Source organism: Corvus hawaiiensis, chromosome 3 (genome assembly GCF_020740725.1).
Source record: "Corvus hawaiiensis isolate bCorHaw1 chromosome 3, bCorHaw1.pri.cur, whole genome shotgun sequence".
Taxonomy (NCBI): domain Eukaryota; kingdom Metazoa; phylum Chordata; class Aves; order Passeriformes; family Corvidae; genus Corvus; species Corvus hawaiiensis.
The window spans coordinates 46,024,184-46,042,143 of NC_063215.1; the positions used below are offsets into that span (position 1 = coordinate 46,024,184).

Here is a 17,960-nt window from a genome sequence, read left to right on the forward strand (position 1 = left end):
TAATGATTAGAGATACTTTATTGTCTACTAATTACATTGATCACTGTTTTTCCACGTGCATGTCCTCCTTCCAATTTCAGAAAGGCCTTTGGAACTTCAGAAAAAGAGAAGACTTCATCAATAACTGGTTGAATCTACAGAATAAAGAAAAAATGTCTCTATATTAGGATTAAAGTAATGCATCATCCTCGCACTTCAAAACTGTAGGAAGAGAAGGGGGAGGTTTCTTTAAGGTAGTTAGGACAGAACTTGCCCTGTAGCCACTAGATTTTAAGATTTTTCAGAGATACCTCTGCACGCAGAAGCAGGCTTTCTGCTGCTCTTTGCCCGAGTTTTGAAACACCTTTACCAGCACAGTTTAGAGCCCTTACCTGGGGCTTCTACCACTAAAGTCACCAAGAAAGGCTCTAACGTTTTCATCCTTTCAAAAACTGACACTGTGGTTTAACTTTTTGTTGTCCACAATGATATACTGACAGAAAGAACATTTTTTTTCTCGTATTTCTCTACTGGTTTTCTTGTTAAACCCACGAATTCTCACACTGTCAGATATTTTAAACACATCTATAAATCTGATGCCTATCTGCATCAGTACATGGCTCAGTACCCTTAAAAGACCACAACTGAAGTACAAAAAAAAAAAAAGTTCACCACTGTTTGTTGCTGAAATCATTTAGCTACACTTGAAAACTCAGCCACTGTGTATTCCAGGAGGCATAAATCATTATTAAGCCCAGCTTGCATCAACTGCTGTTCTGGCATTAATTTTGTAGAGTGGCCTTCTAGATTGTTTTAGACTCATTTCTAACAACAACAGTGAAACTACTTATTCACTCTCCCCATTATTAACTAAGGAGCCTGAAACCCCTATAAGCATTTTCTTTAGATAGCACAGTGTACCAACAGAAGCAGAAGAAATTCCAGCTCTTCTAAAAAATATTTGTCACTGCTGGTCCAAGGGAAGAGTTTTTTTTCTACTGTCAAGTTCTGAGTCAGCATTCCAAATGCCAAAATAAGATTTGTATACAAAAGTACCTCCCACACCTCCTACCAAAGATCTGCCTACCCTGAGGTTGGTCCTTTACCTTGGATTCCATAATACCAGCCCAGTGCATGTTCTTGCACTGATCCTAATCCTCTTACCAGAGGAAAGCATGACCAGTAGATGAGTCTGCAGCTAGCGCTTGCAGTGATGAAGATTTGAAGTACCAAAGATCCAAACACACTATTTACAGTGCTAGAAGATCCTATTCACTTGTGTCAGGGAAAAAATATTTTCTGCATTTTCCTTATAGCTGTGAGCATGCACCATCTCTTGTTGAATACTCCAGAACTGGTAATTTCCCTGTGCTGGCAGGACATGCGTCTTGCTTGACAGAAAAGGAATACAGCAGCAGTAAGGACACAAACAATGTGCCAGCATTGGAACGGTGCTGTATTTCAAAAAGCTGCCTTGCTTTTACCAGAAGACAAAGAGTTTTACTTTCAGACATGCTGCTTAGAAGGTGAGTGTGCAGCACTACCAAGGAGAGGTTTTCATACACACACACTTTACAAGCAGCAGTGCTGTCCATCCAGCACCCTCCCCAATGGCACAACAAATGCTATCTGATAGCTATCCATGCTCAGGGAGGTCCTTTTCTCAAATCTCTTAATTTCCCCTTCATTTACACATTGTGCCTTACTTTGATGTCCGCTACTTGCACTTAAATAACTGCTGGCTTTGCCTGTATGATAACAGTAATCCAAGACATCAGTACTCCAACTTGTACCACAGTATCTCCTAATATTATTACTAGATTTTCCTTTTTATTTTGTCAAGGCAAGCTTAGCCATAGGGTGAAACTGTACAAGGCAGAAAATCAGGAGTGAATAAACCCCCTCCAAAGAATGCATCAGAATTAGCAGACAAATCACTTTGAGAGCAACTGTGCAAATAAATATAGTTACCAAGTGCCTTGAACTTGCCACGCAGCAACATAAAAGGCTGAGTAATTTATTTCCCTTGTTCTGCCTGGACAATATCTGTAAACCAACCTCTAGCAAAGTGAGCAGTAACACACAGCAGAGGAGCCACAAAGATACCCCAACTGAGGAAGAAATGTTGGCTATAAATGATCATGTTCAAGACAAACTCATGTCTGGTCAGCATTCAGCACAAAATAGAAATGTTGTCTTGGACATCAGCAAAGTCAGGGACGTGAACCCAAGGCAGCAAAAACACTGAATCAGACAACGGTTTGGGGTAAACTGAGCATCTGAGTGCAGCTGCAGCTGCCGTGACCATCAGCAGGAGGAACGTGCTGCTGATCAGTACTGACTGTTTTGAGGAAGACCAACCCTTGCTTTCACAGCAGATGCTTGGGAAAACACAGTTCACGAACCTTGCTGAGCCAAGCACTTGTACAGTACTCATTGTTGGTGGCAGTTGTGTACAATGCTGTGCTTCAATTAAGGGGAAAAAAAGAGATATAGAAACCCAGCCTGCTGGAGCATGGACACAGATGACCCTGACATGGCAACAGTCTAGGAGGAGGTGGAAAGTATTCAGGGAAGAAAGCAGAGCAGCAGCACAGGGGATGTAAAGTGCAAGGGATTCCAGGGAAAGGCAGAAGTTAACTTCAGACATGTGCAGCAACTGAGAAAACATAAACAAGACACTTCACTGGTCTGCTAACCCGCAGTCCCTTACTGTAGGTTGCAGCTTATAACCCTCACAGAGGGTTACATACTCAACCTGCTGGGTGGAGTTCAAAGCATTGCATTTGAAAAGTGGTGACACAGTGATTCAGAGGAGCCTCACAGTTCAAAACACCGTGTGTATTGCAGCCACCACATGCTCAAAGCCCATCTGCTACATTGATGTAACCTCTAGCTTCATTTAAATGCTGGCTTTAGGCAGTGCTACAGAGAGACATGAATACCGAATTGATGATCCTGGCAATCTAGAGCATTAAACATTTTATCTGACTGGCTGGACAGTCCCATTGTTTGAATAACCCTGAAAGGGCTGACCGTGTTGCAGCACAGTGATTCACTCAGCCTTTACCATAATCCACTGACTAAGATAAAATTTCTTCCTGTGAACAGACAAACAAGTAGGGGAGCGTCTGCTGTTTGTTGAATGTGTGATAATAAATGGAGATTAACTGGATAACAAAAACACTGCCTATTTACAGCCACGCATCAGGTCCTTGCCAGAGGACACCTATTTGTTCAGGGAAAAGGGATTAAACTAAAGTCTGGGAGAGAAAGGATTACACATACCCACATTGAAATGTTTATCTGAAAACAGATTGGGCCTGAAAGGTATTTTCCTCCTCTTCATTCTCTCTGATGCAGGACATACTATAGAAACGAATCTCAGGTCTCTTGAAATGAACTCATGTGTTTGGAAAAATAAAAAGAGTGACTGCTGATGCTGATTAAGGCTATCCTACACACAGCACAGAGGTGGTGTCCCAGCCCCTCCACCTCTGAATGCAGCAAGGCAGTGAACAGCACTGGCAGGAGTGGACTGGTCAGCAGGAACACACTCCTACTCATGACAAATTCAGGCCCATCCTTGGAGGTCTCACTTTCTGCGGTAACAAGGACACAGTTTGAATTTATCAGGAAGGGACAAGTGAAAAAACATGAAAGGAATGGAGACGGCTTTGACCCTCATAGTAGCAACAAGTCGCTCCAGCGCGTGGAGCTCTTTCCTGCCACTGGAGGGGGAGCGAGAGCCTTGAAATTCTCAGGAGAGCGACGAACTGAGCGCAAGCCTAGTTCAAAGCGCGGAAGGACCAAAGTGCCCTCACTCAAAGGACAGTGACAGTGCACTGGCTCTCCCCCAGGTCTGCAAAGGATGCCCGTGTCAGAGCTGCCGGGCAGCCTTGCTTGGGTGACTGCCTCCCTCCCTCCCAGCTGCTGCTTCCCACAGCACATCCCCTTCCTATGCCTTGCTGAGGCTGCTCAGGCTCCCGTACGGCACCCCGCAGGAAAGGTACTTGTACGTGCACAGAACAAAAGCTGGGATGTGCTCCACCAGACATCAAAATCCTCCTGAGGGCTTCCTGGAATGGAAAAGACCTGCCTGCTGTTTTGACTAGCTGAGTTAAAAGACAAAGGCCATATTCCTCCAGAAATTACCACCGTGCCTAAATGCGGTCTGTGAGCACAAAGGCAGAGCTCGATAGTCTCCTTTGGCCTTTAGTGAGTCTCTCATCAATGTCAACAAGAATCTTGAATAGAAATCATTAAAAAGAACAGTCGTTGTCCTGGAACTAAACAACTGGTTATCCATTTGTTACTTTATTGTCTTCCCATAGGGAAAAATGATGCTGTTTTGGGACACTCCTGCTTTAGCTGAGCATCTTCTCTGCTGTACTCATGTTCCACGCTCTTTGGATCTTACTCTCACCCCTTTCTTCATCCTTTCTTCCCCTTAAAATGGCATGCAACAATGTATGCTGAGCCTCATATTGCTTGCCAACAGCAAGTCCTAGGGTCAGCCCTCACTGAAGACAAAGACTGAAGTTCTCACCTTCTGGAACAGCTGGCTCTGGTCACATGTACAGGTAGCATTGCAACTGCACAGTACCAGCATACAATCGTAGGATGGTTTGGGTTGGAACCCAAGTCCAGCTCCCCCTGCCATAGGCAGGGACACCTTCCACTAGACCAGGTTGCTCAGAGCCCCATCTTTGAATGTTTTGTAAAAAACTTCCTTGCTGTGTTTTTTATTAACTTGTACTTCAGAGAATACGCACTTTCATCCATGAGCACATTAAAGGACATCAGGTACATGATTTTTCTATCCCAAATACCTAAATGAAGTAAAACTGATCCAACAATACACCCATAAGAAAAATGGTGCTGCAGTGGTTAAGACACGGGAATGGAAGGCAAGTGTCCCAGGGTCTAATCCCACAGCCATCTTACCAACAACTGCATTATCAGATCTTATTTGTTTGGTTATTAAGCCGAAGTACGTTCTTTCATATCAAATCTCTAACAGTAGCCCACAGGAACTCATGAGTATCATGTACAATTATTCAAATGCTAGCAGGCAAATCCCAGTTAAGCAGGCTATCAGGGTACAGTTCAGAGCATAGAAGAGGCTTCAAAAATCTCTCGTTTGTTAAGTAGCCCTGGTAGAACAGCTTCTACAGAACACAATGAAGAGCAGTAAGAAACTGGGACAAGCCCAGAACTGCAATGTGTGCCAGCCTAGCCCAAGCTTAAATCAACAGAAATAAGGAGGATCCTGGGTTTAGTTACGTACTGGACCATGCTGAAAAACTGTTGACTAAAGGAAAAGCAATTCATCTCTTCTGGAATCCCCTGTCAGGCACATTCTTGGTAATTGTCCTGATATTTATGCTGGTAATTAAAGCAATCTGGGGCAATGTCACCATATACTTAAGACAGAACCAACTTTAGTACAGTTGTATATAAATACATATTTACATATGAAAGCATATCATATATAGAGATTAGAAATTGGTCATGCATGATCCACATCTCCTTAGGTCTCAGCAAGTTAAACTCACAGCAGACAAGAGCTGCCTTGTTGACCCCGCACTTTATACCTGCACTAGGCACAATTCCCTCCTACACTAGGGGGCTAGAGCTCAGAACACCAGGACTGACTTTCCACACAATATACAATTACATCAGGTTAAGGGAATTCATCTGATTAAATGCCTGGTAGACAACGATGAAATTTTTCCAGACCTCATTGTGGAGTATGTGAATTTACATATTCAAACCCTATCTCCCACAGTATGTGAAATTTCCATTAGTGCCCTTCACAGACACTTTGTGATGTAACCACACAGCACTTTCATGAAGAGCATAAGCAAGCTACCATGTCCTGGAGGAACAGGAGCAGCTGTGTTTTAATAAAAATCACAGTGGGTTTTTTTTTTGGTGGCCATGACAAAATGCAGATAGAGGTTCTTTTTGGAAGAGAAAGGGCTGAACAGAGCTTTTGGCAACCCCTCCTCGGTCAACATCTCTGTGCTCTAGCCAACCAACCTGGCAAGCAAATGCACTGCAACAAGAAAACACAAAATTAAAAGCAAAGCAAAAAAAAAGGTGCAAGCTTTGCAATTTAGCATGAAGAAAGATGGTCATCAGAGCAGGTGTGAGTGACTACAGAGAGTGGGGAGAAGGACTGATCTCTAGTTAATTTAGACATTTAAGTGTAGAAATCCCTGTACTTAGGCACCCTAGTGCCTTTTCTAAGAGAGACTAAAGCAGGCACCACGCGAGGGCAAGTTCTCAGGTACCTTAGGATACCTCAGCACAGTCATAAAGTCTGGAATTACTGTAGAAAAGGCCACATCTATAGATACCATGTTTGGAGAGCAGCCAAAGACTCAGTGTTACATTCACTGTTTGATATTCATACAGGTGAGAGAAATACAGCAATAGTACAATAAGGGCCAGGGAAAAAGTTACTTGCAGAACTGTAACAAGATGAATTGGAAGCAAATCAATACACACAGGTATTGTGTATTGTATATAAGTATATAAGATACTGAGTCCAGAAGCTGTGATGACCTACACTAGCAGTAGGTATAAACCATCTTAAATCATGGCCAACTCTCAGAACCCATGGCATGTCAAAGTGGATGACCATATCCATTTGTGTTATTTACTTCCTGGATAGGAAAGACCAGGAACAGAAAACAATTGAATTCCATATTTTAACAAGGTATCTCAGAGTAAATCACCGAAGCTGGATAAAGGGCATTAAGCCCACATTAGGAGATCAAGAAATTATGGTAGCAAAATGTTATGTGATTTGTTCAGCATTGCACAAGAGGACAGCAGCAGGGCCAAAGAACAGTCAGCATCCTGCCCTCCAAACCATAACAGCAGGTGCTAAGTCCAAAGCATCTAGTGCCTTCAGCAAAATGTATAATCAACACTACTCACAAATTACATTAATATAGGCATGCAGTTGTTCTTCCTGTGGGTGCCTCTGCTGGAACATCTATCTAAAAAGCAAACATCAGAGAGAATGATCTATCCATTTCATGATTGGAGACTCTGTTTGCCCTTTAGCCTTCCTTCCGCAAAAACAACTTTTACCCATCAGCCCATCTAATGCAACAACACCCTGAAGGAAAGAGTATTAAGTCACCAGAAACACTGCACACACACTTGTACTGCATTTAAATAGCACTGAATTAAAATGAAAATGTCACATTTCTGTTGGGCTGCAGGTTAACCCACATCCTATCATGATCCAGCAGGAACACACAACACACTCAGTGCTCCTGCTTATGACACTAAGGAGACTTCTGAGCCTGCCTTCCTCCACCAGGCTTTATAAAAGGCAAAGTTAGTGCTCAGTTATGAGTTAGAGGCTTTCTACCAACTTAAGTACTTATATGAATTTGGCCTATTTTCACCAAGGACTATATGATATGTCCTTAGGAGGAAAATTCTGGGCAAGCAGCAAAACCGGAAATTGTCAATGTTAAATCCACAACACTGATCACAAATACACCAAATTAATTCCTAACGAGCCTTTCAGTGATGATGCTTCACCGGACAGCAGATCTGTGTCCTGAATTAAAGGCTCTGTTGATTTCAGTTGTCTTTAGATGAGAATTAGTAATTCACCAGGAACATTCTACCGTGTAAAGAGACACAGCAGCTTCTGACATGGGCTTCGTCAACTTATTTGGTGGAGCCCACATTAAGACAGTCCTTACTGAGTCATAATTAACTGCTGCAATTCAAACCACAACAGGGATTCCCCAGGAGTAGAGAAAGTAGCCAGTATCTCTAAAATTTGTCAAGGAAATACTGGATTTTCTCCATGCCCACAACTGCTGCAGCAGTCTCCCAGACCCTCAGTCTTGCAATAGTCTCTTTGAAAGATGTCCAGCTTCAAGGCAGAGAAAACAGCTCATAAACTGAAAATGGTTTTACAATTCCCAAAACTGACTGATGTGCAGGTAAATTACACAAGGAAAATTATTCTCTTTTCCTTGTACTACCAACTCATCAAATCCTCTCCTTCTCCTCCCCATTAAAAAAAGGCTGTGAAAAGAACTCCTCCTCAGAGCTGACATTTTGCAAACCTCTATTCCTTGCTGCAAAGATCATCCAGGTGAAAACCAAGTCACTTTAAACAAAATTGCTTGTTGCTCATCCACTGAAGGATTGAGAATCCTTTTGCTTTCACAAAGGAACATGATGAACTCATCAGAACTAAAAATCTCTGTTGGTGCAGAAGGACTGTAAGGAGAAACACTGTAAAATCAAAATGATCTGTAAATGTTTCAGAGGTATGCTCTTCAATGCTTCACTGTAATATCTCTTTAAACCATCATCTCTTTTTAATTTCCTACGTTTAATCCCCCCTCATCATTTATTCCTGACAAAAAAGCTGCTCATTTTCAGGAGCTTTCTAACTGCTCTCTTATTCACACTTCATACAATCTCAAAATTAAGATGTCTTTAACAGAAAAGACTAACATTTAAAAAAAGCCCCCTGCATTACTCAAAAATATTCACTCAAAGGTAACAAGTTCAACTACATGAACTCAATTTGCTGGCTTCCCCAAGCCTTCTTGATACACTTCATTGCTTTGTGCTTTTTTCTTTCTCCTTTATTCTTTCCTATTCAAACATAAACATTTATTTTCACTTACTTATAGGAAATTGTGGTACAATTTCTCCAGTGATTCTCTCCTGCCTTTTTTTCCAAGCACCTACTCTTCTGAATGTATGGTCTGTCCATTTAAGAGAACTCTTGTGTCTAAACAAGAAAGGTCATAGTCTTATTAATAGCTGTCTAAATGGAACACAACTGGGTCTTACAAAATCCTGATGACAGCTCAAATGTTTACAACATTGCACAAAATAGAGTAAAATGCTGCTAGAATAATGACTCTGCAGACAAACAGTCTGACGTTAGGACCTGTTTGTGCACAGAGAATAAAAGACCAAGCAAACATCTTTGTCCTCATGATCATCTTACAACCAGAAGTACATCAGGACATTCATGTATGTATGACGTACCTTTTAAGTGGCATTGCAATTCACCTGTCCAGGTTACTAAGCAAAGAACACTGATTAAGCCCTATCTCTATTGCATAAACAGGTGTTTTCCAAGAGGCTTTCATGAGCATATTCTGCATTTGTTTTGCATACAAGCTAGGAGAAGAACACAAAACAAATTGCAACTGGCTGAGAGCAGGACAAATGGTAAGAACAAATACAAGGGCATTTCTTTTTCTTAGACACTTATAATTTAGCAGTGTGACGGAATGCAACCACAGGATGAGGACCACCTTCTACAGCTTCTTTCTTGACCACAGGATTATGCCTATGGCACTGGACATAATGCAAAGCAGAGAACTTTTTCTTACCAGCAGCACTGAGGTGGCAAAGTAGAAGCAATCAGATCTTAAGTACAACAGCAGTTTATTTACTCTTTTCCAAACTCCGGAACATATTGCATACCAAAAGAAAGGGGATCAACACTGAGAAATCTAAATTTTACTAATATGCACAAATTTTGAGCACAAGATGGCAGTTCACATACTGGAATTACCAGCACTCATGGCAGATTCTGCTTACTCTTCTGCTTAGGTACCACACAGAAAGATTAACAGCAGCTGTCCATATTCTCTACTCTTGGATAATTTCATGTTGCCAAAATTCCCAAAGAGGACACTGCTGGGACCTGTATCACCACACAATCCAAAACATAGGAAATAAACTGTTCACTCCCACAATATATTTTGTAAGAAGCTCATAAACCTGAAAAGATCACAAAAACACACCGTAATCTATCTTGGCTTTTCCCCCAAGTCCACTAAGATTCCCCAGAAGCTTATGAATGCTCACAATATTCCAAGTCCCTGTGCTGAATTAGCACAAATATCATACTCTGCAGCACTGAAATAATGAAACACAAGATTCCTGTCACCACTCTGCCAATGGATATCATCTATTACCTGCAATAACCAGAATATTCTAGTTCTGCGCACACTTCGGGCAGGATGCCCAACCATCCAGGCTAAGCAATTTTGCATATGCAGATACACAGCCATGTTATTCTGCCCAAATGAACCAAAGGAGAACTCTTAAAACATAGTTTTCATACAGAGTTCATATTAAATGATTCCCACTGGCAAAAACAAACAATCACTGGACTTTACTCCTCGTAACTTTGTAAGCTTTGTGTTTTTAAACATGTACGCTCAAGAGGGAGAAGGCAGAACAGTCTTAAGGACCATGAACTCCTAAATTCCATGCAAAAAGGCAGAAATCAGAAACTGGAACAAGTTGATTCTCAACTAGTTTTCCTCACCGTGACTCTCATAACATTTTATTTCCCAGTAGTGAACTCCATCATTTTTAAGACCAAGCAGCATCTCTTCCAGCACAAATACACAAGTAACCTTCACTGACATACCTTTCCAGAATCAACCAGTTCTGCTATTTCATCCAAATTTGGGCCACTTGGCATGAAAAATGCCCACCGATAATGGACTCCTTTAAGGAGATGCTGCAAGAAAGATCACAAAATCTATTAAAAAGTCATGAGAGCAAACTGAAATGGGAACTAAAATTAATGACAGAATCTCTAAAGAAGTAACAAGAAAAAGACATGGAAATTATATACTAGTGTCTGAAAAAAATGGCACCTAAGCATGTGGATTAAATGCACAGACTAGGATGTTGTGTTCCACAATAGGATCAGGGTGAATTTTGTGTCCAATTACACAAGTCAGCTAGTAGAGGAAAACAATTACCTTGTCTCTGCAGCTAGAAACAGCATTATTTGTTACGTAAGAGAGAAACTATGTTATGTGTTCATGTACATTCACAAAGGGGGTGAAATAAACCCAGCAATGTGACATTTAGAACCTTCCACTTCAGTATCAGTGACTTCATTTTCCACCATCTTATCTGCCAAAGTCATCGCTGTCCAGTGACAGATGGCAGCTCACATGAAAAGCATTTTGGGAAGATCTCACAGGCACAAGTCAAGAGCATCTCCTATGAGTAAGCTATTACAAGAGTAAGAGCCATCATCTGCCAAAGAGACATGATTTTTATATACGGCATAGAATTCTCTTCATCATGGAAACACGCAATCTGAAAAATAATATTACATTATTTCTTCCCTGCCTTTTCATTTTATCTTTCTTGTGAAAGTACTGCTGCAGGACTTAAAATCCTGTTCAGCCAAGCCTTTGCAGGAATACCATAGCAACTGCTTGAAAAGCATTCATTTGGAGAGCGAGTACACGAGCACAGGGAAGAAAGGGAAACTTTCTAAAAAGCCCCACTGATCTGGCCACTGGCAGAATGTTTTAAGATCCACTTATGAAAACTAGAAAAATCAGTATCACCATCCAGACACATGAACACGAAAGAGATGAAAGACTTCCTAGCCACCCTCGACCACTCTTACTACTCTCTGGTGCTGGAACAGGATGAAGAGAATCAGTCATGGAACAATGTTTTGAGAGAAAGCCTGACCAGCCTAAAGCAAGTAACAAAACTGCCCTCACTTCAGTGAGGCAGGGATTTGCTGTGTTTACTATGAAACCCTGGCTGTCAGCAGGACTCACTAGGGAGGCCATAGGGAAAAGGCCACAATGGAATCAATGGAAAAGGCACAATAAGGAATCAAACTTCAAAGCTCCCCAAAATACTACATACACCCAGCAGCACCACCCCAACACATTTCTTTCAGTACTTAATGACATATGAGGACAACGCAACAGCTGCCTCTCCATGAGCTCTGTGACTGACATCCAGGCCACAGAAGTAGTCACTAAAGTACCGCAAAATATCAAAGTACATAGGATTTTGTCAAATACCTTGAGAGTTTTGGAACCAACAGTGACTCCTGTTTGCAACATGCCATCAGCCACTCCAAGTTTGTCCATATTGATCAGGAAAGGTGTCACTAAGGTAACATATGTTGCTCCTGACCATTTCTTCAAGCGATCTAGTGCCCACTTCTCAGTGGATCCACCAACATTATCTAGGATAAAATCAAACCTGCAGACATATAAAGAACAGGTTTAAAATCTCAATATGGGAAAAATAACTTCACCGTAATTAAGTTAATTAATAGCAGAAACCAGCTATACTTCACATTTACATGTCACTGCAATGCAATAAAATAATCAGCCTGCAAGATAGCACTAAGAAAGTCCCAGAACTTCAGCGAAGTCCCAGCTTAATGTACAATGGGATTGAAATTTACAGGTTATTGCCCATTCACTGTGCAGCAGACACAGGCTATTTAAAAAGTACACTTAAACTCCCAAAAGCAAACTTAGATGCATGACTACATTCTGTACTTGCTTAAAGCCTTCTAGAGCTCTGTCTCTTCAGCCCTCCCACAGAGACTACTGGAACAGTCTTGAGGTCTAGCTCTGAACAATATGGTACGTACATGAGTCTGGACTCATGCCCTCTACTAGGAACAGCTCTTGTACATGCTGTACTCACATGAAAGGCAGTTCCAGTGGCTAAAATTACGTAAACAAATTATTCTACTAACACTTATTTCCTCGCATCCTTTCTGTGACCCAGTTCTCAGCTTCACTTCTCCAAGGTTTTTTTCACCTCCTTATTTATTTAGGGGCCCTTTTACCTCTCCTGACAGCTCTTATCTTCACATCTACCTATTTAACATTGAACCTAACAATGCAAAGGATCTAAAACCTTCTCCCCATGGAATGGATATATGCAGCCTCTGGCAAAAAGCCACAGTTTCAGTATTCCTTCTCATTATCCCAGCATGTGAGCCTGTAAAGGCTGAATTGGGCAACAGGGAGCTATGCACCTGTTCTGTTAAATACACAACTCATTCTCTTTTCATCAGTAAATTTTCAGCAATCTCCAGACTGCAACAGATACGTATATACACATACCTCTAATCTAAATAACCTACAAATATGAGGTAAAATACCTTATGCAAACTAAATAGAAATGTCCTTATCTCTCTGGAATGACAGTTTTCCTGCCTGTCTTCCAAAGGTGTGATTTCACATTCAAAGTTCAGTTAACGTAACAGTTAGCTGCCAACAAGAGAAGATCATGAAAACTAATGCTCCTGGAAAGGGTAGCTGACTATGGGTTCTGAAGAGTCAGTACAACTGAAAAGGGGAGGGAAGTAGGAGCATCCCTCTCAGTAGATCTGACTGATCAGCCTAGTTGCATCATTAAACTGCACCCCAGAACACTGTTGTTGATATCTCTTCAAAAGGGTCACTTGCTAGAATGGGTATTTAGCATTTAAAGTGTTGAGCTGCACAAAGGCAAATTTAGCACTGACTGCAAAGTCCATCCTGCCATACAGACAGTGTCACTACCCTTGCAACTGCCCTCAGGCCTGCTGACAAGTGCAATACAGTTAAAAGGCACATGGCTTCTTAGCACAGTTACCAATAAAATTCTCCCACAGATTGAGCAGCTTCTCTTCACCCTCCCAGAAAGTTAGCTCGATCTAGCTAAGAAGAGCACTGTAAATACCATATTCAAATACAAGTCACAGCAGACTACGTTTAAACAGATGGAAAGATTACAAAAGCAAAAAATACTTCTGTTCTAGAGAAAACTCCCAGGCTAGTTTAAACATAGCTGCTGTGACAAGATAAATGTGATTGTTTATCAGAGGCAGCTGTACCGAATGTTACAGAACAGAAATTTACTCGCAGTTGAGTTGCACAGTGGCAAGTCACTGCTTCATGATATAGTTGTTCCCTCTAGAAGACCAATTTTATATTTACCAGCTTCACTCAGGATTTCACAGACTTATTTTAATTTATTCATGCATTGTATATTGTCCAAGATACTTGGATGGAAGCTACAAAACTGTTCATATCACAGTCATTGAAGAGAAGCACGTGCAAGTGAGCTTTTCTCCACAAGCTCAATTTACTGGCTTAGTCTTACAATGAAATCTGTGCTGGGCATACTCACTTGCAAATTGCATTCAAAAAGGTGAATCTGCTTTACAAAACAATGCTTTAAAAATGGGGGGAAAAAATGAGGGAGCTCTGACAGAGTCAAGCAATCAAAGGGCAGAAGGTCTGACTGCCAACTCCTTCATCTCAGTATTAAGCTACACAAACACTCACAACGGTAATGTTTTAAGCTGCTCTTCCAGATTTCTAGATTTATAATCAACCACATCATCTGCTCCAAGCTTCTTCACCAGTGTGCTGGCATCATGAGAGCAAACTGCTGTCACGTGAGCATCCCAGGCCTTCATTAGCTAAAAACAAGTATAAATAAAAACAAGTCCAAAAATTAAAATTTAGTGAAATATTGAGAACAACTTAAAAAGCCAAAGTCTCATTATATTTATATAACAAATGAGCACCTTTAATAGGGAGTAGGGAGACTGTTCCAATACCAGATAATTTGTCACAAATCCCACAGACAAAATAATGGCTAGAATTTATCAATATTGAAGGTGGTTGTGGGGAAGGAGTTGGTGTGACGGAGGAGTGTGGGGGCTTTTTAATGCCACTGAAAGATACCAGGCCTCATGACAAATAAGGCTCTCAGTTTGCCATCTGAATCTGCCAGCTAAACATACACCAAGAGGTACTGTCCAAGTTGCCAATCTACCAAACTGTCACCAGAGGTACCATTAAATATTATTAAATACATCCTTTAAGTATTTCATATTACTGCAAATAGGCTAAGTACTAGTAAGAAGAAAAAGAAGGAAGTCATCTCTGATTTACCACAGGGTCAGTATCAGGTTATCTTCTACTCCAAAAGCTATAGTAAAGTAAAGGATTTTTGCTAGTTATTTATCTCTTTTGGCATCTCATTTTTTCATTCACAGTAATACTTTTTACCTTTATTCCAGATTAATTAACGTAGTTTATTCAGGATTGATCAGTTACAAATTGTAACTAGTCAGTGGCTGGTCAGCCTTTCACACCGACTTTATTACTGACCTGCTTTATTACTGACCAGGCAAATAGCACACCACAAAAAATTCTGCTGTAAACCTCTGTGCTTATGGCCCAGTAACATGGAAAGTAGTGATGCAATCACCCGACTTCTGTATTTTTTATAATCTTGAAAGAAAGATGTTTCAGCATGACACTAATTAGAACCAAAACCCCCAAATTAACTGAGAGCATGAAAGAGTATGTTCCACAACTAACGAATCAACAAAAGAGCATAGTGACTTTCCAAAGTTTAGAGCTACTGGAACAAAGACAGACAAAAGGGCAGCAGAGCAAAGACAGTGAGGGAAAGTAAATCTAAGCCTCTGTGCTTTACATCCACTGCACACAAAAGCCTCATCACATCATTTGACCAACTACAGCAGTTGTGGTAGGTGATACGTTCTCCATCAGTTTTTCTACTCATACGCCAAGTTCTGTTCATATTTAGAGCACAGAGCTGACTGAAAGATAATGAGAACAGGCTACATATTTCAAGTCACACCATTCAGAGATTTCATGCACCCAAATTGTGAAATGTGATTTTACACACAACTCCTTTCTTTGAAAGTCCCTGCTTCCTACCTTAAAATAATACAACATAATAAATGGAAAGCAATAAATCTGAAAATACTCTACTTTTGGAAATATCAATCAGCTCGTTCAGGCAGATTGATCAGTAGCTTGCTATTTCTCTATTCCTTCTCTCAATTCCCTTCTGTTATTTTTTTTTTTCTTACTGAAACGCTTGAAGATTCGTCCTGGGCATGCTGGTTTATATTACCTGTACAGCAAATGTACCAACTCCTCCTGAAGCTCCTAATATTAATACTCTGTAAGAGAAAATTAAAATATATTTAATAGTTCTTTAAATGAATTCTACAGTAACTATGTATTCTAATGTTTCTTATACATCTCTGACACTGAATTATTTTTAGCAAAAGATTGGTTTTGTCAATCAATGTTATTCAAGAGTTGTTAACTGTTCAGATAGCCAAAAATGTGACTTAACATTTGCTGATCATGTGTCCTGTCCCAAAAGCATTATCTCAGCACAGCCAAAGAGACTTCCTCACATGTGCTTTCCACTAAATGCAGGCAGTGGAGCTGTCAGGTAGTAGCATTTATATCCCTCAAAACCCCTGTACCTGTCCTCACTTTCCCAAACATAATTGTTTAGTTTGGGACAAAATCAATTAAAAGTCCTTTCTGTCTCCCAGACTCCACTGTCATATCTCCTAAAGAAAAAAATCACAAAAATCAGTCTTATCTAAGAGAAAAAGTAGTTTAGTATCACATTATTTAAGGAGACTGCGAACTGCAGAACACATGGAACATAATTTTCCCATATTGCATAATGTTTATCTAAAAGACAAAAATACAATGAAGTACCCTTACCATTAACAAGTTTAATTTCTATTAAATTAAGATAGGTGTCTTTTTCTCTAGAAAAAAAGCACTAGAATTTTTCTAGTTCTTTCCAGTACATCTCAACAAGACCCTGTAAATGCCAGATTGTGGAAACTGGCACACAAGCAAGAAAATGAAGGAGTAGATTACCAAATTATTAGCAATTGAGAGTTCATTTTAACTGATCACCCTAAATTTCAAAAAAATTAAAACAAGTTTACTTGTGTGAGGACCTTACTGCTAGAAGACTAATCACTGTTCAAAAATTTCATCCAAATACTTTATTAAATAACATCAGAAAGTGAATTAGTAAGACAACCTTGAAGTTCAAGTTGCAAACAGTGCTGGGACTTTGGATCTATTTGCTAATTCTAGGACAAAAGGAAGATCCAAGATGAAGTCCTGGCATAGGATTGGGGAACATCATGTTTCTCAGAGCTTCTGTTTGCCAGAAAAATCTCAGAATCTTCAGAAGCTGATGACATTCCTGTTTTAAATCTCACAGTGAAGGATGTTGAAGGAAATTGCTTTTTACAGTACAAAACTGTACTATACAATCTGGAGTCTCAGTTTACAAAAGTTCTTTGAAGTAGCTTAAGAGACTTGGCTTTGGTCACACTATCCATTTTAAAATGCTTCTTCCTTTGTAACTGATCAGATTCTGTTCCCTCCCATTTCACAGATCCAAGCTGCAAAATTCAGATTAAGAATATGAAACCACAAAGCCTGCAGCTTTTAAATCTGCCAAAATGTACTTATCCTCAGAACCAGGCTTCTAACGACAGATGCCCGGAGCAACATGCATATTTTGACTTTAGTATACTCGAAAAGGCTCCAGGATACCACACTCAAGATATTGGGTTAAGCCCATCTTTATCCTTAAAAAGGACAGACAAAATGAAATCCTTTCAAAGAAACCTTTTCAAACCGCCTTTACAATTTTACTCCTTAGTTGAAGGGCGTTTCTTCTACCACATATTTGGGGGAAAGCTGTCATCTTAAAATGTACAATTTCCTCAAAGGATTTAGGTAAGATTTTCAGTTTGGGGAGCAGCTTGGCTAGGACTTTTTTTATTCTCCCCTTCAATAAAAGCCCTCAAGATTCTTCACATAGAAATGCTTTCAGATTCAGTTCATTCCTATGTTACATGGGCTATTTTCTACCACATCTTCCAATTATTAAAACTCTCTCCACACATTATGACTTCAAGAAAGCTTTTCATTTCGGAGACAAACTACATCTGCACAGGAGATCCATGTGCAGCCTCTCAACAGATTAGCATTTTTACAGCACTGACAATAGTAAGACATACAAGTAAGTCAGGGAGTGTTTGAAGGTACAGGACCTGGTAGGACAGTACTGAAGGACCACAGATGGTGGCAAGTGCCGAAGCAGGAACAGTGTTGTTTGCACTGCCTCAGGAAAACAGAGCCAGGAGAAAACATATCATAGAAACTACTTGTTTCCACTGCAAGGGTGAGCTCAGTAGTAAACTATAATATCTAAGCATGTGCACTAGGGAACAAATCTAACAAATCTTCTGACCTGGACAGAGATCCAAGAGAACCAATTCTTTCAAAACAACAAAATGAACATTC

The 17,960-nt window shown here is 40.4% G+C and overlaps 1 protein-coding gene across 4 annotated transcripts in view; it reads right to left on the bottom strand.

Moving 5' to 3' along the window:
* Nucleotides 1–17,960, bottom strand: part of RTN4IP1 (reticulon 4 interacting protein 1) — a 24,527-nt gene continuing 6,567 nt past the window's right edge. For 2 of the 4 annotated variants that reach the window (XM_048299184.1, XM_048299185.1), the window contains exons 5-9: nt 15,736–15,784; nt 14,124–14,260; nt 11,850–12,033; nt 10,433–10,525; nt 1–134 (exon numbers count right to left, since the gene is read on the bottom strand). In XM_048299184.1, coding sequence (XP_048155141.1) covers nt 18–134; nt 10,433–10,525; nt 11,850–12,033; nt 14,124–14,260; nt 15,736–15,784 — 580 coding nt within the window. In that variant the 3' untranslated portion in view covers nt 1–17. Of the gene's footprint in view, nt 135–8,660; nt 8,768–9,418; nt 9,698–10,432; nt 10,526–11,849; nt 12,034–14,123; nt 14,261–15,735; nt 15,785–17,960 lie in introns of those variants that run through there. The other 2 variants (XR_007202676.1, XM_048299183.1) reach the window with 2 other exon arrangements.